Below are 22,734 nucleotides of genomic sequence, written 5' to 3' on the forward strand. Positions count from 1 at the left end.
GCATCTATACCCAGTGTGTGTGTGTGTGTGTGTGTGTGTGTGTGCACGTGTGCAGGGAGCAAGGTGTAGCATCTATGCCCAGTGTGTGTGTGTGTGTGTGTGTGCACGTGTGCAGGGAGCAAGGTGTAGCATCTATACCCAGTGTGTGTGTGTGTGTGTGTGTGTGTGCGTTTGTGTGTGTGCGTGTGCAGGGAGCAAGGTGTAGCATCTATACCCAGTGAGTTGACTTACATCACCAAGGCCGTTGGGGAGTTCTTGGATAATTTCTTTCCTTTTTTAATTAAACATTTGCATAAGGGATCTGCAATCACTTCTAGGGAAAGAAAACATTGATTTTCATAACTTTTATGTCTTGAAAATTTTTTATACTCCCATACCTTGATAAAATCTAGTAAAACTACCATGTTTAGCCAGAGGTGCTTTTTAACTAGTTTTCAAGATTGAAAAGAAAAATCATGTGATGCTTTAAAACACTACAAAAATGGAAAGGTGAGCTAAACAGTCTATTACGCATGTGTATTAATCATGTTTTATATTTCTTATGTATTATGATGTTTTGACATCCTAAACAAGGTTTCTGGATGGGGAGACTGCCCCTCCCAGGGCTGGCCAGTTCTTAGACCCGGCAAGGTACTCAGCCCCCAGCGTGCGTCTGATGTGCAAACTAACCAAGTCCATGGAGACATACCTCCTCCCTTTGGCCTGCACATCTCAGGCTGCAATCATCCCAGGCCAGGCACCCGGCAACTAGAGCCTACAATGTAGCTTTAAGGACCAGGAATTACTGGGAATTATTCACTAGCCATCCCTAAACTGTTCTCCCTGCCCTGCTTTGCCTTTCCCAAGAAAACCACCATCAAGGCTCTGGCCTAAAACTATCGCTTGTCCCCATCCCCTGCCTTCTGATCCAAACTTGGTGTGGCCCTGCCTGGCAAACCATGCCTCTTGTTTCTAGGGGAGCTGTAACATCAGACTCTTCTTTCAATGGCACTGACCTCTCTCCATGGTACCACTCAGTTGCATTTATAAAGATCCAGGCACAAAACATGAGCGTCGGAGGAAATGATACTAGAGAACTCCTCTGTAGCTACACATATTCCCAGATTTTAGTAATAAAGTCGGACCCAGGCCAATTTAAAGAAATAAAATCTAAAGGAAAAATGGCCATGACTTCATTTCAAAGCTTCAAGATTATTGTCTTCTGAAACACTGAACAGGAAGTTAGCTAAAGAAAACATGTAACACGCTGTTACTACGGGTCCCCAACCCCCGTGGAATCACTAGGTGAAATATAAAACAAAGACGATAGGGTGTGATTAACTGGGATCACTGAAAATTGATTTTCACATGCTCTGAAGTACTGAGATTAATTCCCAACAAAAGACTACCAATAACCCAACGGGTATTTATTACACAATAGCTATGTATTGGAGGTGGGGTTTTTTTCCCTTTTTTTTTTTTTTTTCGTTTTTGTGAGCCACACTTTAAAGGCTTCATCATTATGATGCTGGAGAATACATGACATTTCCCCATGAAACTAAGATGTAATGAACAGGTATCATAAAATCATGGATAGCAGTATCTTGCACAAATGTTTTACCATCAATGGCGAAAAACAACTTATCACTCACAGACTAAAAATCCACTGTTATATTTTAATCCACTTTTTAAAAAAGCTGTTTTCCATCCATCTAAAAACGGCCTCGATGGCATTTTTCTCCACATCACCCTATCTCAGTATTTCCAGATCTTTCAGGACCTTGAGGGGAAAAGTGTGGTAAATAAGACATTTAATAGTTTCTGCAAAGAACCATACACAAACATTTCTATACTTATGGAGGAAAGTGTAAGAGCACCTCTGAGCTTAGGGGGTATACCGGTATATTAAAACACTTCTTTCCAACTATGGCAAAGCCTGCAGTTCTAACACATCATGTGGAGTCCCCTGGAGGGCTGGGAAGAGTGCTGGGCCGCACCCTCAGCTTCTGATTCAGCCGATCTGGTCGGCAAGAGAATGTGTGGGTGCTGTTGGTCTCAGGGTCCTAGCGTGCCTGCTCTAAGCGTCTCCTTCTCTTCCCCTCATCTTCTCACTCTGGATCTTGCCAATAGTCCTTTCCTTGGTGAACATCTTCAGGATCTGCCCCACTCTTCAAATACTGTGCTTGAAAAATTTATTCCCCACATTTGGCAATTTTACCTAGTGCAGTGGCAGGAAAATGTTCCCTTTGGGCCATTAAGTTTGTTTTGCTGAGCTTCTTACAAACTTTATAATCCACACTCTTCAGCCAAGATTACTCAATATCCTGTTTCTTTTAAACGTTGCTATTTGTAGGCATTTGGTGTTCATCTGTTTTGTGACCTTAACGTAGATGAAGGCGTCACTGGACCACTTGTGTTCAGTGCTAACAGCAGAACCCACCAATTTCCTCACGTTCTCCCTCTGTGCCATCTTCTAATGGGGTAGAAACCCAACCTGAATGCTGTCACTGTCGGTCACTCCACTAACTGTCATGACTAGAGTGGGAGATCAGGAGATAAGGAAATACTGACAACTAAAATGGGCGTTAACCAATGAAGCTGCTGACAGTAACAGCAACCTGCTTCCACAACCCCTCCCACCATCACACGAACCATGATACAGTCTATCAGCTATGCCCCAACCAGAAGGTAGACACAGCTGCCAGACAAAGTCACTCTGCTCTCATCCCAGCTCAAGGTAAGGTTCACCAAATATACAGAATGCTGAATACGGATTCTAACACTGAGATTTTTACCTACCCAGATCCCCAGGAAACAAAAGCTTGTGGCTCAGAATCATGTAGTAAAGTCAAAATAAAGCAAAGACTTGACATGAATCATGCATCACCAGGAGTCTTTGCCTTGAGCCAAACTGGGGAACCCATCACACCAGCCACGACAGTGCTCACCTGGCTTCCTCGCTCAACACTGACTTGTTTGACTCTAGATGACTTCTGTGATAACTCTGCTCCTGTACTTGGGAGCATCAAAACTTGCTGTGCTGTGGTCTAGACTGCACTTCTGGTTGCAAAATGCAGCGATATCTCAGATTCATCCATTTGGGATTCAGAAATAGTTTAATTACCTGTCCGAGGTGTTGAGCTTCACTTAGCAGAGGATGCCATAAGCATCACAGATTAAGAATCTTTATTTCAGCTTTTGGTCATTTTGTTGCCAAAATGGCCTTTTTGCAGCCTGTCTGAACAGCCCAGCAAAACAATGTCACCTGAAATTTCCAATTGTGCTTGATTTCTATAGAATTCAAGGCCTATTTATCAAGAACACACCACTCAACAAAGATCATACTCTGCTCCTCCAAATTGGCACCAAAAAAACACCTACTAATTTCTTCTGAATAGTTCTTACCAAAATGCAACAAAAGTTCTGATGCAAATGAAGTTGTTCTCTTCAAAACACTGAATCTGAAATATAATCTCAAATTTTCTTAAACCTGTAAGCAGAATTATCCTTTATGAAAGATGCTCATGCAAGTAGATAATGTCTTGACTTTCATCCACTGTGAAAAATACCCAAGACTAGGATCTAGACAGGCAGACTACATAGCATGCTAGGATAAATCAGAATCCTGAAATAAGGAAGAACTTGGAACTCTGCTTCAGTTATTACTTTTGAGCAGATCATACATATGTGGGCTCAAAAGTTATCCTCAAAGGAAGTCAAGCTATCGCCTTTTCTTCCAACAGATTACAAAACTTGATTTTGAAATTATTTTTTTGTTGAAAGGTAACAGATTTTTCTTAATTTGTAACATTACACACTTTGCTGTATAAAAAGGAAATTTAAAGCTTAAGATTCAAAATACACTTGATTCTAAGGTTAGTTCTCTGGAATGGACTCATACAAAAAACAAGCAGAGTAAGTCAGTGAGTCTTCTATAAGCATGCTCATGCGGCAGCTTTAAAGAAGGAGCACAGTTTATAACCCTGTGTTGGAAATGTACTCGTGTGCTTAATGGCTATTCTCTTAGGCAATTAATTTTCTTTCCTGCTTATTACAGGTAGATATAGCATTTTGGGGCTTCCTGGTAGATCAGCTGGTAAAGAATCTGCCTGCAATGCAGGAAACCCCGGTTCAGGTCCTGAGTTGGGAAGCTCCCCTGGAGAAGGGATAGGCTACCCACTCTAGTATTCATGGGCTTCTGTGGTGGCTCAGACAGTAAAGAATCCGGCCGCAATGCGGGAGACCTGGGCTCGATCCCTGGGTTGGGAAGATCCCCTGGAGGAAGGCATGGCAACCCACTCCAGTATTCTTGCCTGGAGTATCCCCATGGACAGAGGAGCCTGGGGGGCTACAATCCATGGGGCTGCACAGAGTCGGACACGACTGAGACTAAGCACAGCACAGCATGGCATTCTGGGGTGCTCCCTGCTCAAAGTATTCAAAATATGCAGGGAAGACTGATCAAGAAAGAGGATATACAGCTTGTCTGGCATACTGTTTCAAAAATATGAGCCTCAGAGTGACTCAGTTCTATCAATGAAAAACAAAAGATTACAACCCAGGACTAAGAAAGTCTGAAAGTCTGGGATTTTAGTCTTGGCTTGATTATGTGATTTGGGGTAAGTCACAAAGTTCTGTGACTATTCTTAACCCTATAAAATAGTAGTAATCACCTACCTTTTCATCACAGAGATATTTAAAATGTAAGTAAAGCTGTTCATAAAAATTACTTTTAATCACAGGAAAAAGGAGAATTATTAGGTTATGTGTCATGAAGAAAAAGATGCTACCCAAACTACAGAGGTCTCAACAGGCCGTTGTCACAGGACTGATCTCTGCATGAGCCATGGAGCTTACTGCAGAGAAAATAAAAACATTATGTTCGTGGATTTCTCCCCCAAATCCAACAAATTCTGTTAGAGATGTGTGCCTCAGGACACTCCTGGGACTAAGTAAGGATGCACATGACAACAGAAAGCTGCCTTCATCGCTGAAAACAAGAGTAGAGCCACTCTGCAGCCAACAGACCGCGCTCCCTACACCGGTGCAGGTGCAGCCCGTGCGGCGAGGAAGGCCACGCGCCGCTACAGGAGCGCCCGGGTGGCTCCCAGGGAAGCTGGGCTGGCTTGAGCCCTACTCCTCACTCCGTAACCTCCACCTGCCCCTCGCTCCGCCACATCCCTTGTTACGGATGATGGCCAGGTTCTCGGTCTTCGATAAAGTGCTACGGAAACTTAGCTTCCGGTCCCCCTTGCCCACCGGATTCACACCAACCTCACTGACGAGGATGACAGTTTTCAAAGGACCACATAATGGAGTGGCCCACCGTCACGTCCTGTGGGAGAAAAGAGGCACGGCTGCGCTTCCGTCCCGCCAGTGCTGGCGTGCGAGGTGCTCCAGAGCGTCACCAGAGCAGCGGGCACTTGAGAACGGCTCCCGTGTATTTCAGAGGAAAAGCACTCAATTTGTACCAAAAAAGAGCCCTTCTGCCAACCAGGTCCCGGGATGACAGATACTCTTGACGCTACTTTTTTAGAAAGGGTGGCTTTTCTCCAATAGCTGTAGGCAGTCACGTATTCCTCATTTTGACAAAGGATCATCCAACTTCAGGCATGGCTGTATATATAACTCCACAGGCAGCTAAGCCGTCATAAACATGCCAAGTATAAAGCCATGTCGAAAAGGCAGTTTTCCTCTCCAAAGTATGGCCCTAAGAAGCCATTATTATAATAGAGTATGAATTTCTGCTACAGGTTATTGACCTATAATACTAACAGTAAAAGTCTCATTTAGTACATAAAGGCTTACACTGTGACATGAAGTATTTAGACACAATTCACTGACTATTTTAAATTTGCTGTATACCTAAAGGACCTTCTTCATTGTACCAATCTGTGTGTATACATATAGATCCTCTTTTGGTAGAACACAGACTTTGGAGATGAGGCAACATACAGTGCAGCTGCTGGCGATTCCAACAGGCCATCTAGAAAAACAGAATAAGTTCCCAAGGCCCATGCGGCTGGTGTCTCTTCTGAGGCGTCAAATTAAGAACGTTCTGGATTTATCTTATTGGCACTCTGCTTGAATCAAGACCAGGCTCAAAGGCAAGCCTTATCTCCTGCAAGTTAATTCCACACACAGGTCTTAACTCTGTGTTTGGAACTGACTGCAAATTTAGAACTTCCTCAAATGGTATTAAAAGCACTACACAAAAAATACACGAAAGCAGTTACTGGTTTTTCAAGAAAAACAAGACATATCTGCAAACATCAGCGGCTCTGTGAACAGAGCTGTAGGTAACTGTCGGGACAACAATAGCAATTTAACACATACAGCATCAGATGGCCTTTTTTAAAAAACTGTGGTCTCGATACTTTATAATAATAATAAAAAAAAAGATTTGCACAACATGATTTTCTAAGAGAAAGAGTTCACTTCTTTGTGTGAAGAGGAGTCAGTCCTGATGGCGAAAGGACTGGGAATGTCAATTAAGATATGCAAGACAATATAATACAGTCTAATATTTGTTTCAACAACATCCAGTCAGCTCCTGGTGGGTGAAATACTGTGGTCTAGCTGTATCCAGGGCTCTTTTCCTGTGGCATTTTAAAAAACGTAGCTGCAGCTGAGTCAGTGGCTTTCTCTGCGGCAGAGGTCCTGACCAGCCACTCAGAATCTGGAGGTTTGGGTGCCTGTGACGCTGGTGTGGCTGACTCCACTGCATCCATGTGAACTAGGGTAAGGGCATTACCATTAAAGTAAAGAGGAAAAAAGTCAGAGAGAGACAAATCAGAATGAGAGACATGTCAACACAAAACTTTCTTATTCCTTATATTTTATGTCTTATTAAACCAAGCAGCTACATAGTTACATAGGGTTTCTTTTTTTTTTTTTTAACCAAAAACTAAAGGCAAGATTTAAGTATGATAAGTATTTCTCCACATCAGAAAATAGGTTTAACTGAATAAATGAATAAATTCAGGAGTACAAATTCTTAATGTACTAATAACCACTTATGAAGCATTTACGTGCCAGGAACTGTACTATATAAACACTGCATACTTAACAATCTTATTTCTTTTTTTTTTTGAAGTGAACATAGGTTTAATATTTAGCAGATGCACAATAATCAAGAAATTATTATTTTTATATAGTTATTCTTCTGACCTTTTGCAAAGTTCATTAATTAATCCAATGTTACATACACTCTTATTTCTTAATGCAAACGCTTAGAAATAGGTATTGCCATCTCCATTTTTTTGGGGTCAGAAAACTGAGGCATAGAGGAAGCAGATAATTCGTTCAGAGACATGGCTGTTTAAGCAGCAAGACTCAAACTCATATACTAGACTCCAAGCCCTCTGCTCTTTCTATAATGTTTCATGCCTCCAACATGACAGTGTCACCAAGAAACACTGAACAGTAAGGCAAATGGTAGAAAAATTTCACAGCCGGGCCATCTGTTTTTCAGCAAGGACATTAAGACATTCTGGACAGGATAACCACTGCTTGTGCAGGGCTGTCCTATTCCTTTTAGGACACCTACCCTTCTGGACCCTACCCCTGAGTGCTCAAAGCATTCCCAGTCACTGTGATAATCCAACACTGCTCCCACATTTGCAAATGCCCCCTGAGCAGAGTAGCACAAACCACCATCACTCTACTGAAAACAAATATACACTAAAATAAAGCAAAACGTTAAAATTTTTCATTTTTATCCTGTCACAATAATTCTACTCCCAGGAATATAATCTAGAAAAGTAATTTTCAAATTATGGGTCACAAAACCAATGTAGTAGGTCGTGACAAATACTTTTTTTTTTCCTTAATGAAAAAGAACAGAAAATATCAGAGGGCACCCAAAGGTTTATTTCAGATTTTACAGGTACACCCAATATATATTCAAACATGAATTTCTTACTGTGAGTTATCAGGAAAAAAATCGAAAGCTATTACTCTATGGCACATATACAAGTTTTTTAGAGGGCAGTAGTTTTCAAACAGTTCAGCACCTCAACCCCAGCAGCAAGAAATACATATGACATCATCACCCAAATCTCTCTTTTTCATACACAAGTATGCATGCTCATTCATTCTTATATAAGTGGAAATAAATTTCATAAAAACTGTACCTACCATTACCACAAGGTCATCAACCACGGGGAAAAAACTTATCTGAGAAAAACTTTTTGTGTTGGCTACATATATATATATTTTTATTATGGCAAAATACACATAAAATGTACCATTCTAATAATTTCTAAACATACTCCTCAGTAGCATTCAGTACATCCACACTGTTGCACAACCATCACCACCACCATGTCCAGAACTTTTTCTTCATCCCAAATGGAAATTCTCAACTCATTAAACAATAACTCCCCATTCTCCTCCTCCCCCAGCCCTTGGCAACCACCGTTTTACTTTCTGTTTCTATGAATTTGATTTGTTTAGGTACCTCTTATAAGTGGAATCAAATAGCATTCATCCTTTTGTGTCTGGCTTATCTTCCTTAACACACTGCCTTCATTCATATTATAATGTGTCATAATTTCATTCTGATAATGAAAGTTTTCAGGTTGAATAATAACTTATTGAATGTATAGATCACATCTTGTTTATCCATTCATCCAGTGATGAACATTTGGGTTGTTTCTACTTTTGGACTACTGTGAATAATGTTGCTATGAACACAGGTGTACATATACCTATTTAAATCCTTGCTTTCAATTCTTTTGGGTGATATATACCCAGAAACAGAACTGCTGGATCACAGGGTAGTTTTAGGTCTAAATTTTTGAGGAAACCACCAGATCTTTAGAGCAGCTACACTATTTTATAATCCCACCAGCAATACACAAGGTTTCCAATTTTTCCACATTCTTCAGACAACGTATGCTGTTTTTTGTTTTTATTTGCTTGTTTTGATACAGCCATCATAAGAACTGAGAAATGGCCAAGAAAAATTTCTGCATATGTTCTTCCACAGAATGGTGCAACACTTTCCCCAGTAGCATAAACCAGCATAAGAATATGATTGAAATGTTTATCAAGAATGATTAACTGTAATATATTCATCATGCTCAGAAATGGAATACTATACATATGGCAATAATGAATGGATTCTGGTAGGATAAAATGTGAATGAATCAAGAACTAGGTGAAACTTGTAACTTATAAAATATGACATTCCATTTACAGAAGCTTCAAAAACTGTAAAACTAGACAATATAATGCTTAGAGATACATGTGTCTGTCAAAACTATTTGAAAACAACAAAGAATGACAAATAATTAACCAAAAATATATACTAGGATAATATATTCCCACTCTCCTTCAGAGAGTGGGAAGAAAATTTTTAAAAACACAATCTTTTTTTTTCCCCTAAGGGAATCTTTTTTTGTTTAAATATTTATTTATTTGACTGCGCCAGGTCTCAGTTATGGTACTCGGGATCTTGGGTCTTTGTTGCCGCATGTGAACTCTTGCAGTTGCAGCTAAGAGATCCGGTTTCCTGACCAAGGACTGAATCCGGGCGGAGTCTCAGCCGTGGACCACCAGAAAAGCCCTGATGCTCTTTTTTGTAAAGTAGGTGGTGGGTACATGGATGCTTATATTGTTTTTCTTTACACCATGTATATATTCTATAAATGTTCTTTTGCGGCCATTCAATATTTATTTTCAAAAACATTTTTAACTTTAAAAAACATTTAAACCTAATTAAAAGGCATAGTGGGCAATAAGAATCTGCCCTATGACTCCTGAGACAAGGGCCAACCTAAAATGGAACTACTGAATCCAATCACAGGGTTAGAATAATATTGATAATAACTCTGTTTTAAAGATTCTATTCACTTAATTCATACATTAAATATCTAAGGAGATTGTTCTATGTGTGGAGTACTGTTTTTTAGATGCTGGGGGTACAGCAGTGAGTAAGACAGGTAAAACTTCCTGCCCTGGTGAATGCACTGTTAGCATGGCTGGCCTGGTATCTGAAATCTCATACAACTAATTAACAGGTTAACTGTTGGGTACCCTTTCAAGGACACATATCCTATCCCAAGAAGGTCAAAAAAGGCTCTTGGAAGGGCCAATATAGTTAAGGTTTTTGGGACTTCCCTGGCAGCCCAGTGGTTAGGACTCTGTACTTCCAGTGCAGGGAGCACAGTTGGAAAATTCAGATCCCCACGCCCCCACCCCCCCACCCCCCACACACACAAAAAAAAGTCAGAACTCTCAACAGAACATCTTGTCATCCCAATTCTCCATCACTTAAGGCTATGCGTTTACCTTTTGAAAAAAATGGAATTTGCACACCCAAAGCTCTGATTTGCCGCCCTAATGAAGAAAACCATCACAAGATAAAGAAGTCTTGTTTTCATCTGAGTTCCTTATCCTTCATTTAACTACTTAGTCTCTCAAATTTTCAAGAAAATAACCCTTTTTTCTTTTCCAGTTGCATTCTTTAAGAACACACACAATGGCTGGTTGACTTCAGCATGGGACAGACGGTGCTGGGCATTCCCTGTTCTGGTGTATCAACCTTAAAGGCAGGTTAACACACTCACTCACTAGGGTCCAGGGTGGATCTCTGTGCACTAAGCACAAGCATGTTTCAAAGCCACAGAGGGAAGAGGAGTGGAGATGGATCTACCCAACGACCCCACGACAAGGTCCTTCTCCCTGGTCTTTCTTAACATTAATACAAAAAGACAGGAAGGCACGTTTTTCCTTTTTGTTCTTCACCTTTCTAGTCTTATTAATATCTTTAAATCCAGTCAATTTCAACTCAAAACTTTCCACTAATGGGGGAGGGGGAAAGGGAAAAGATTTGTGGCTGCATGTTTAAGAAAGAAGCTGAATTCATCACGGTGACAGGGGAGAGTGTTGGCAGAGATCTGAGCTATTTATTCTTTTAGGAAAATCCTATAAAGAATGACACAAGGAAGCCTCTATCTGCAGTCTTGTTCATCACACTGGTGAAGAGTCCGATAACAGATGTATGCAGGAGCGTGATTTAGTGCCAGGAGCTGGCCCCTGATGTGTATTAATACAGCGGCAAAGCGGAACGCACCTCTCTTCATCACTCATTTCTATAAAAGAGGTGGAATCCGAGATGGCCCGATGTTAGGCAGAGCAAGCCCATTTGTTCTACTGACTGATGGCGTGGGCTTGGGCTATGTCCTTCACCTCCATGGGGCACTCAGGTTGTGGATAGGGAAAAAAAAAGAAAATGTTCAGTGAAGCAGGCCTTAGTCAACAAGTGAGAGGAGTTGGGCTCAGCAGGGGAAATGTTTAAGGCTCAAGTCTTCTTAATACCTCCCAGTACACTTCCTGATTTGAATATGGAGTAAGGATTGTGAACTCTTCTCAACAGTTCTGCTATTATCAGCAATTAAAAGCTAAAAACATGAGCTAGATATCAAGGGGGAAAAAGAACAAAAAGATGAAAAGGGGAGACTATGTTTCACTGCTTCTATTAATTTCACAGACTGGATGAAGACCTGGGTTTTGACATGGAGTCATGGTTTGGAAGCAATCCTGTCATATACAAGACCAAACACCTGCCGTGTTTAAGAGGGCAGCTTGAGAGTCATAGGGAAACTGGACTGATTCTTGGTCTACAATTTATCAACCATGTAACTTCAGTGACTATTTTAACCTCTCTAAGCCTCAATTTTCCCGTGTGTAAATTGGGAATTAAAAAAAAGCATCTCCCTTGTTAAGTTGTTGCAAAGATTAAGTGAAATAATTCAGACAAAATGTTCAGTTCATGGCATGGCCATGTGAAAACTCACTTAAAAAAAAAGTTTCCTACAACCATCAGAACTGTGACTGAGACTGTTCATTATGAACCACTATCAAGTAGCCATCCAAACAGAAGCTTACACAGGTCAATTTCAGAGTATGCTGAAACTTACTAATAAGTTAGAGAGATAAGAGTTCCTATCTGTCTGAGGTCTACTCTCACTCAGGTATCAAGTGCTCTGATCTATTGGGCTGGACAAAAAGTTTGCTCGGGTTTTCCCTTAAGCTAAAACAGAAAAATCTGAATGAACTTTATGGCCAACCCAGTATCTATTTTCTGAAGAGAATAAAATAATTTACGATATACTCAATTCCCTCAGAGTGAATTCACCATCAGTAAGAAAATAACCATAAGTACTTCTGATAGGTCCTACAAGCAGATATGGTCTTTTTAACCAGACTGTTGCTGCTGCTGCTGCTGCTGCTAAGTCGCTTCAGTCGTGGCCGACTCTGTGTGACCCCATAGACGGCAGCCCACCAGGCTCCCCCGTCCCTGGGATTCTCCAGGCAAGAACACTGGAGTGGGCTGCCATTTCCTTCTCCAATGCAGGAAAGTGAAAAGTGAAAGTGAAGTCGCTCAGTCGTGTCCAACTCGTAGGGACCCCATGGACTGCAGCCCACCAGGCTCCTCTGTTCATGGGATTTTCCAGGCAAGAGTACTGCAGTGGGTTGCCATTGCCTGCTCCGTTTAACCAGAGTAATTTATCCTCAAATGTATTGCAATATATAAAGTATTTCCCATGATTACCAATTACATTTAATTATCTTAACTCCAAAGAAAAATATCTACAGACATCCAATATTCTCGATGATATAAATGTATAATCATCCCCCTTTTTTCATCTAAGGCTAACATACATACAGAGCACCTAAATCAATGAATCTTTATATGTGCATATACTCATGTAATCCCCACTTAGTTCATGATATAAAGCATTTCTAGCATCGCAGAAAATTTTATGTCATCCTCTGGTCCCTACCCTACACTGAACGTAACTACTATTTTGGTTTCTATAACTAATTTTGCCCAGAAAATGTTTAAGTCTTAACTTGAAAACTTAATTAGAAATTTCATGAATAGAAAAATATTAGCACTCTACTAGACATTAAAACAGTGATAATGTATTGTACTGTACACCAAACATGAAAGTAAATAAACCCACGTGGCTCCTTTACTACTGACTAAACTGCCACCCTACCAGGGTTTTCATTACCACACATCTAACTTCCTGTCTGTGCTGCAGCAGAAGTGCAGATGACTCTAGATTGCTGATGGTGGAATATAGGGATTCACACTCAAGAAAGCATAAGACAGTGAAAAAGCACAGACTTTTGGGTCAGAGAGACTTTAAGCAAATTACTTTTCACATTCTCAGTTTTCACATATAAAATGGGAATAAAATGACCTACTTTCTCATAAAGGTGAGATGAAAAGGTGTATAAAACATATAATTTAGTGCCTGACACACAGCAGATGGTCAACAAAGGATAACTACATATATAATTACCGGCATTTGGGCTGGACAGAGACGCTGTGGCCACAGGTTTCCGTTTCCTCTTGATATCACGTGAACATGGGGGCCCCAGGTGTATGTTTGCCTGTCTGCAGATACGAGGAAGAAAAAACACTGCTTTAACTGTGTAATTCTTATTGTAAGACATTATGTTCCGCCAGATGAAACTCCTCACCCATTACAGACATATACTAACAAAATGGGCACCACCCTTTGCCATCAAGTGTCAGTACAAGATTATCCAGAATTAATCCCAACTTATTCTTTACACACAATATATACCCATTTTCAACTTATTACCTGAATTCAGAACAGACATTCAAGATTAATTTCAATAAATATGTGCTTCATTACATGCTGGTTTTGTACAATTATTTTTCATAAAAACCGCAATTGTTCTAAACTTGTTAATGAAATACTTACTCCCAAGTGGTAATATATTGAAAAGTTTAATGCTGCATGAACACAGACATTTGCACAGAATTTTAATGGCAGGTTTAACACTTCCAACATATACATCTGGATTTTTAAGTGACTGTATCACAAAATAAGTTTAGTTTCTGTGATTTTTAAAAATATTAATTTATGTGCTAACAATAGGTTCCCTGAAATAAATATTCAGCTTATTTAAAAAAGAAAAGAGTAAGAATTTCAAAGCTAGAAAAGCAAAAGATTCTCTGAAAGGCAGTGGACTTAACACTGAAATTGCTGGCAGGCTATTTTATTTAATTTTTATTTTATATTGAAGTATAGTTGATTTAATATCTATCAAGATGGCACCCACCAGAGCAAGACCCAGTTTTACCCACAGCCAGTCACCAGGAAGCTTCTACAAGCCTCTTATCCTCATCCATCAGAGGGCATACAGAATGAAAATCACAATCACAGAAAACTAATTAAACTGATCACATGGATCACAACCTTGTCTAACTCAATGAAATTATGAGCCATGCTGTGTAGGGCCACCCAAGACAGACGGGTCATGGTGGAGAGTTCTGACAAAACGTGGTCCACTGGAGAAGGGAATGGCAAACCACTTCAGCATTCTTGCCTTGAGAACCCCATTAACAGAATGAAAAGGCAAAAAGATGACACTTAAAGATGAACTCCCCAGGTTGGTAGATGCTTAATATGCTACTGGAGTAGAGTGGAGAAATAGCTCCAGAAGGAATGAAGAGGCTGAGCCAAAGCAAAAACAATGCCCAATTGTGGATATGTATGGTGCTAAAAGTAAAGTTCAATGCTATAAAGACCAATACTGCATAGGAACCTGGAATGTTAGGCCCATGCATCAAGGTAAATTGGAAGTGGTCAAACAGGAGATGGCAAGAGTGAACATCAACATTTTAGGAATCAGTGAACTAAAATGAACCAGAATGGGCAAATTTAATTCAAATGACTATTGTATCTACTATTGTGGACAAGAATCCCTTAGGAAAAATGAAGTAGCCCTCATAGTCAACAAAAGAATCCGAAATGCAGTACCTGGATGCAATCTCAAAAACGACAGAATGATCTCTATTCATTTTCAAGGCAAACCATTCAATATCACAGTAATCCAAGTCTATGTCCCAACCACTAATGTCAAAGAAGCTGAAGCTGAACAGTTCTATGAAGATCTACAAGACTTTCTGGAACTAACACCAAAATAGATGTCCTTTTTCATCACGCAAAAGTAGAAAGTCAAGAGATACCTGGAGTATCAGGCAAGTTTGGTCTTGGAGTATAAAATGAAGCAGGGCAAAGGCTAATAGAGTTTTGCCAAGAGAACACACTGGTCATAGCAAACACCCTCTTCCAACAACACAAGAGAAGACTCTACACATGGACATCACAAGATGGTCAACACAGAAATCAGATTGATTACATTTTTGGAAGCTAAAGATGGAGAAGCTCTATACAGTCAGCAAAAACAAGACTGGGAACTGACTGTGGCTCAGATCATGAACTCCTTATTGCAAAATTCAGACTTAAAATGAAGAAAGTAGGGAAAACCACTAGGCCACTAAGGTATGACCTAAATCAAATCCCTTACAATTACACAGTAGAAGTGACTAATAGATTCAGGGATTAGCTCTGACAGAGTGCCTGAAGAACTATGGACAGAGGTTCATGACATTGTACAGGAGGTGGTGATCAAAACCATCCTCAAGAAAAAGAAATGCAAACAGGCAAATGACTGTCTGAGGAGGCCTTACAATTAGCTGAGAAAAGAAGAGAAGCAAAAGGCATAGGAGAAAAGGAAAGGTATACCCATCTGAATGCAGAGTTCCAAAGAACAGCAAGGAGAGATAAGAAAGACTTCCTCAGTGATCAATGCAAAGAAATACAGGAAAACAATAGAATGGGAAAGACTAGAGATCTCTTCAAGAATATTAGACATACTAAGGGACTATTTCATGCAAAGATGGGCACAATAAAGGACAGAAATGGAATGGACCTAACAGAAGCAGAAGATATTAAAAAGAGGTGGCAGTAATACACAGAACAACTATACAAAAAAGATCTTCACGACCCAGATAACCACGATGGTGTGATCACTCTCATAGAGCCAGACATTGTGGAGTGTGAAGTCAAGTGGGCCTCAGGAAGCATCACTACGAACAAAGCTAGTAGAGGTGATAGAATTCCAGTTTGAGCTATTTCAAATCCTAAGAGATGACGCTGTGAAAGTGTTGCAATCAATATGCCAGCAAATATGGAAAACTCAGCAGTGACCACAGGACTGGAAAAGGTCAGTTTTCATGCCAATCCCAAAGAAGAGCAATGCCAAAGAATGTTCAAGCTACTGCACAACTGCACTCACTTCACATGCTAGCAAAGCAATGCTCAAAATTCTTCAAGCCAGGCTTCAACAGTACTTGGTAAACTGAGAACTTTCAGATGTTCAACCTGGATTTAGAAAAGACAGTGGAACCAGAGATCAAACTGCCAACATCCACTGGATCACAGAAAAAGCAAGAGAATTCCAGAAAAACATCTGCTTCACTGACTATGCTAAAGCTTTCAACTATGTGGATCATAACAAACTGTGGAAAATTCTTAAAGAGACAGAATTACCAGACCACTGTACCTGCCTCCTAAGAAACTTGTATGCAGGTCAGGAAGCAACAGTTAGAACTGGACATGGAACAATGGACTGGTTCCAAATTGGGAAAAGGGGTACATCAAGGCTGTATATTGTCATCCTGCTTATTTAACTTCTATGCAGAGTACATCATGTGAAATGCTTTGCTGGATGAAGCACAAGCTGGAATCAAGACTGCTGGGAGAAATATCAATAACCTCATATATGCAGATGACACCATCCTTATAGCAGAAAGTGAAGAACTAAGAAGCCTCTTGATGAGGGTGAGAGGAGAGTGAAAAAGCTGGCTTAAAACTCAACATTCAAAAAACTAAGATCATGGCATCCAGTCCCATCACTTCATGGCAAATAGATGGGGGAACAATGGAAACAATGACAGACTTCATTTTCTGGGGCTACAAAATCACTGCAGATGGTGACTGCAGTCATGGAATTAAGACACTCACTTCCTGGAAGAAAAGCTAAGACAAACCTAGACACTGTATTAAAAAGCAGAGACACTGCTTTGGCAAAAAGGTCCATATAGTCAAAGCTATGGTTTTTCCAATAGTCATGTATGGATGTGAGAGTCAGACCATAAAGAAGGCTGAACGCCAAAGAATTGGATGCTTTTGAATTGTGGTGTTGGAGAAGACTCTTGAGAGTCCCGTGGACTGCAAGGAGATCAAACCGGTCAATCCTGAAGGAAATCAACCCTGAATATTCATTGGAAGGACTGGTGCTGAAGTTCCAATAATTTGGCTACCTGATGCAAAGACTCATTTGAAAAGACCCTGATGCTGGGAAAGATTGAAGGCAGCAGCAGAAGGGGACGACAGAGGATATGTTGGATGGCATCAGTGACTCAATATACATGAGTTTGAGCAAGCTCCAGGTGATAGTGAAGGACAGGGTGGCCTAGTGTGCTGCAGTCCATGGGGTTGCAGAGAGTTGGACATGACTGAGCGACTGAACAATAAACAGCTGATTTACAATATTGTGTTAATTTCAGGCGTACAGCAAAGTGATTCAGGTATACACACACACATAACCATTCTTTTTTACTTTTTCCATATAGCTTATTACAGAACATTGAGTTCTTTGTGCTATACAGTAGGTCCTTGTTGATTATTTTATATATAGTAGTGTTTACATGTCAATCCCAAACTCTTAAATTTATCCCTCCCCTCAACCTTTCCCCTCTGGTAACAGTAAGTTTGTTTTCTATGTCTGTGAGTCGTTTCTGTTGCGTAAGTATAGTTCATTTCTATTGTATTTTAGAGTCCACATATAAGTGATATCATGTATCTGTCTTTTTCTGACTTGCTTGACTCAGTCTGATAATCTCTAGGCCTATCCATGTTGCTGCAAATGCCATTATTTCATTTTTTATGGCTCAGTAATACTCCATTGTGTGTGTGTGTGTGTGTGTGTGTGTGTGTGTGTGTGTAGTACACATATATTTTCTTTATCCATTCCTCTGTCAATATACGTTTAGGTTGCTTCCATGTCTTGGCTACTGTAAATAGTGCTGCAATGAACACTGGGGTGAATGTATCTTTTTGAATTACTGTTTTCTGCAGATATATGCCCAGGAATGGGGCTGCTGGACCATATGGTAATTCTATTTTTAGTTTTCTGAGAAACCGCCATTCTGTTTTCCAGTGGCTGCACCAAGTTACATTCCCAACAGTGTAAGAAGTTTCCCTTTTCTGCACACCCTCTCCAGCATGTTATCTGTAGACTTTCTAATGATGGGCATTCTGACTGGTGTGAGGTGGTATTTCACTGTAGTTTCAATTTGCATTTCTCTAAGTATAAGTGATATTGAGCATCTTTTCATTTGCTTTTTGGCCATCTGTATGTCTTCTTTAGAAAAATATCTATTTAGATCTTCTGCTAATTTTTTGACTGGGTTGTTTATTTTTTTTATATTGAGCTGCATGAGCTGTTTGTATATTTTGGAGATTAACTGCTTTTGGTCACATCACTTGCAAATATTTTCTCCCATTCTATGGGCTGTCTTTTCATTTTATTTATGGTTCCCTATGCTATGCAAAAGCTTTTAAGTTGAATTAGGTTCCACCTGTTTATTTTGGGTTTTATTTTCATTACTCAAGGAGGTGGACCCAAAAATATATTGCTGTGATTTAAGTCAGAGTTTTCTGACTACGTTTTTCTCAGGGTTTTAGAGCATCTGGCCTTACATTTAGGTTTATAATCCATTTTGAGTTTATTTTTGTGTATGGTGTTAGAGGATGTTCTAATTGTACACGTAGCTGTCTAGCTTTCCCAGCACAACTTATGGAACAGACGGTCTTTTCTCCATCGTATATTCCTGCCTCCTTTTATCACAGATTGATCATAGATGTGTGGATTCATTTCTGGGCTTTTTATCCTGTTCCACTGATGTATATTTCTGTTTTTGTGCCAGTACCAATACTGTTTTGATGAGTGTAGTTTTGTAGTAGAGTACGTGGTCAGGGAACCCAATTCCTTCAGCACTCTTCAGGATGGCTTTGGCTACTTGGGGTCTTCTGTATTTCCATACAAATTAAAATTTTTTGTTCTAGTTCTGTGAAAATGCCATTGGTAATCTGATAGGGATTGCATTGAATCTACAGACTGCTTTGGGTAGTACAGTATTTTGACAATATTGATTCTTAAGAACATTGTATATCTTTTCATATGTTGTGTGTCATCTTTGATTTCTTTCATCAGTATCTCATAGCTTTCAGAGTATAGGTCTTTTGTCTCCTTAGGTAGGTTTACTCAGAAGTATTTTCTTTTTGATGTGATGGTAAATGGGACTGTTCCCTTAATTTCTCTTTCTAATCTTCTGTTGTTAGTATATAGAAATTCAAGAAATTTCTGTGTATTAATTTTGTATCCTGCAACTTTACTGAATTCCCTGATGAGCTCTAGTAGTTTTCTGGTAGCATCTTTAGAATTTTCTATGTATAGTATATGTCATTTCCAATTTGGATTCCTTTCATTACTTTTTCTTCTCTGATTGCCATGGCTAGGATGCTGGTATGCTATTTTAGTTCCCTGCTTCCTCCTTCCTCTCAACCTAGACAGATCCTACCCTTGATTAAGGACCAAGCTGAGTGAGTCTCACATCTGCACACAGCTTTCCTTGAACATTCTAGGCCTTATCGCCCATTAATCATTATTTAACTGGTGTATATGTATCTGGTTTCTCTAAAGAGGCTAACGTCCTTGAGAACAAGGACCACGTTTACATTTCTTTCATAATCTTCTAGTGACCTACCAATTTCAGCACAAGGCACATAGCTGACCCCCACTAAGTATCTGTTGACTAAAACGGATATGAATGAATAAAAGTTTTAAAAACAAAAATTCTCAATTGTACACTTACGGGGGATTCAAATGGCAAATTTTTTTTTAGCCATGCCACACAGTTTGCAGCTCAGTCCCCTGACCAGGAATCAAACTTTGGCCTACGGCAGTGAAAGCAGTCAGTCCTAACCACTGGACCACCAGGGTATTCCCTAAAATGGTAAATTTTGTTATGATATTTTAATACAACTTTAAAAACACCACCAGAGTACAAAGCATATACAAAAGACTCTAATAAAATTATATCAGATGAATTCCTAATTGGTATGAATAGGTAGTCCTAGCTGGGGAATCAAGTCTCATAGCTTAATAGCCTTAAAAATGAAACCTCAGTCAAATCTAAGAGAATCTAGTTAGCACAGCAAGAAGACTACTGTTGAATAGGCAAATTTTCCTATTCAGAGGTCCCCAATCTGGCAACTTCCACAGTTTAAAAGCATATGGGGATGTGCACCCACATGCTTCCCTCTCACCCTCACACGCACACATATACTCTCTCTCTTTAAAGAGCAAAAGTTTAAAGAGTCAATTCAGTTTATAAACAAGAAAAAATCAGAATTTGACTGAAATCATAAGAAATATTTTAGAATGCAAAGAACACTACAAAAGGCAGATATTTACAATATAAAGCCTATGGTCCAAAAAATTCCACCTAAGTCTCCTTTTATTGATCATTCGCATCTATATGGCAAAAGACTGTAAGTTAGGTACTCCATGAATAGTTAATTCTGAAACCTCAAGTGAAATGTAAGCATAAATGTATAAAATAGCGGAAATGATCCATTTTTTATACCTTACAGAGTTCTGGGAATAAGTCTAAATCAGCATGCTGATTTAATAATAAGAAACACATAAGACAGAATGTCAGAGGTAGACAGGTCTAAATGTAGAGGCAGTAATTGCCTTTGAAGTCAAAGACACAGGCAGAAAAGAAAGTGACACTACAAATTTTGTTTCTCCTCAAAACAGAGAAATGTACAGAATAGCGCTTCCATCTTTTCCACAAGCAAGGTGCTTGAGTAAATACTATCCAAGCCCTTTGTTCTAGTTCAATCAAAAGTGAAAGTGAAAGTTGCTCAGTCTTGTCTGACTCTTTGCAACCCCATGGATAGCCCGTGGACTTCTCCAGGCCAGAATACTGGAGTGGATAGCTGTTCCCTTCTCCAGGGGATGTTCCCAACCCAGGGATCAAACCCAAGTCTCTCGCACTGCGGGCAGATTCTTTACCAGCTGAGCCACCAGGGAAGCCCAGCTCAATCATGCTTCTCCTAAAGACCTAGAGAAAGAGAAAGTCAAGCAAAGGGTAACAGTTTACAGCCATGCTCCTTTCTTCTTTACCTTAAGCTCACTAAAGGACTCTTTAAAATGTTTCAGATTAAACATTAACCCCATTTCTTCAAACTAAACTATGTTACTGGACATCAAGACAGTGGCTACCCTTGAGCTGTGGACAGTGGAGGAAAAGGGACAGCGACCAGTAAAGGCTCCAAGGAACTTGTGGGATTCTTTCTGGGAATGTTCCGTTTCTGGATCTAGATGCTGGGTTACTTGGATGTGGCTTCATGAAAATTCATCAGGTGTGTATTTCTTTGTACACTTCTCTGTACATTTATTATCCTTCAGTAAAAAGTTTAATTAAAAACTATTGCTTCTTCAAGGTTAATGTTTATGAAATGCTAAGTTTTGACAGATACAAAATAACAAGCATAAGAAAAACACTAAAAGGGGTTTTAAGGTAGTAATTCTCAAAGTATCAACTTGAGCTAAACAAAACAAACACTGCCTTTTATTTACGCATCATCCATCATTTCATAGCTCTACATGCTTGATACATGTCAGGAAGGTGGCCGAGGGCACATATTATCACTCTTTATGGACCTAGTCAGTAGTATTTGTCCCACATTTTCAAGGAATGACACATTTTGGAATAAAAATGTTTACATTTTAAACCACCTTAAATGGAAATGTGATGGGTTTTTTAATGCTTATTTTAGTAAAATGAAAATAAGTATTACTTGCCTACTGTTCTACATACAGGCATCCACTGCACTATACAGTGCAGCATTCTGAGGAGGCTGCTGTGTGCTCACGGTGGTCCCTGCACCACCTGCCCCCTGGGCCTTGCTTCCTGGATCCCCCACTGGCCTCTGCTCAGTGATGTTGAGAGCTTCAGGGTTAACTGTCCCTACCTTAAATGACTTGCGACTGCTAAAGTCTTCAGCCTGTCACTTCTCTGCAGTAAACGGTCTACTTCTACCATCCCATTCCCACTCCTAATTGTTACATCTTCAAAATTCATAAATTCCTCTTAGGAAAGAACTGGAGGCTTTCTGAAACCAGATAACACAGTTAAATCGATCCCATTACTTTGTCATAAAAGTATGTAGTTCTGTGTGGACTATTTCCTTTCTACTCAGGAGGGGAGTTTTGCTCTTTTCACTGTTCACTGAGTTACTACCTGGTGGGGGAGATGATATGGTGGTGAACAAAACAGTCTCTTCCCTAACGGGCACTTCCAGAAGCACAGCTTTCCCAGTTATAGAACCTGTAGAGAAAGGAACTGAGGCAGGCCTAAAGAGATGTCACGCTCAGTCCTAAAATTCAGGTTAGCGCTCCTTCCCTCTTAAAACATTTCTCTTAAGACCATTCCCAGGTTGGAGAGTTATTTCATAAGAGGCAGAATAACTTCACAACCTAGGGCTGAGTAACAACAAATATTGTGTTGTTTTTACTCTGACAATGTCGCTGTCTCATAAGACAGAAACTGAAAAGGGACAACACACAGGTGAGGAGCCACCACAAAGGACTGGGCAACAGTCCCTTCTCACTGGCTCACAGACCCCGATCCTTATCTAGAAAATTTAACTAGATTTCTTTTTTTTTTAACTCTTTTTTTTTTCTTTTAAAGAGCAGTACAAGTTACTCTTGTGTGGTGAACCATGTACTGTGTAAGGAGGGAGGGGATTTTTCAATTATGCAGAGGCAAAAAAAGGCTAA

General features: G+C 39.9%; 1 protein-coding gene across 4 annotated transcripts in view; it reads right to left on the reverse strand.

The window, feature by feature from the left end:
• Window positions 1-1,641: 1,641 nt before the first annotated feature.
• The window catches only part of GPATCH2L (G-patch domain containing 2 like), a 60,043-nt gene continuing 38,950 nt past the window's right edge, over window positions 1,642-22,734 (reverse strand). For 3 of the 4 annotated variants that reach the window (XM_061156557.1, XM_061156559.1, XM_061156558.1), the window contains exons 9-10: window positions 13,302-13,396; window positions 1,642-6,715 (exon numbers count right to left, since the gene is read on the reverse strand). In XM_061156557.1, coding sequence (XP_061012540.1) covers window positions 6,555-6,715; window positions 13,302-13,396 — 256 coding nt within the window. In that variant the 3' untranslated portion in view covers window positions 1,642-6,554. Of the gene's footprint in view, window positions 6,716-13,301; window positions 13,397-22,734 lie in introns of those variants that run through there. The other variant, XR_009695051.1, reaches the window with a different exon arrangement.

This window comes from Dama dama, chromosome 12 (genome assembly GCF_033118175.1).
Source record: "Dama dama isolate Ldn47 chromosome 12, ASM3311817v1, whole genome shotgun sequence".
NCBI classification, from domain to species: Eukaryota; Metazoa; Chordata; class Mammalia; order Artiodactyla; family Cervidae; genus Dama; species Dama dama.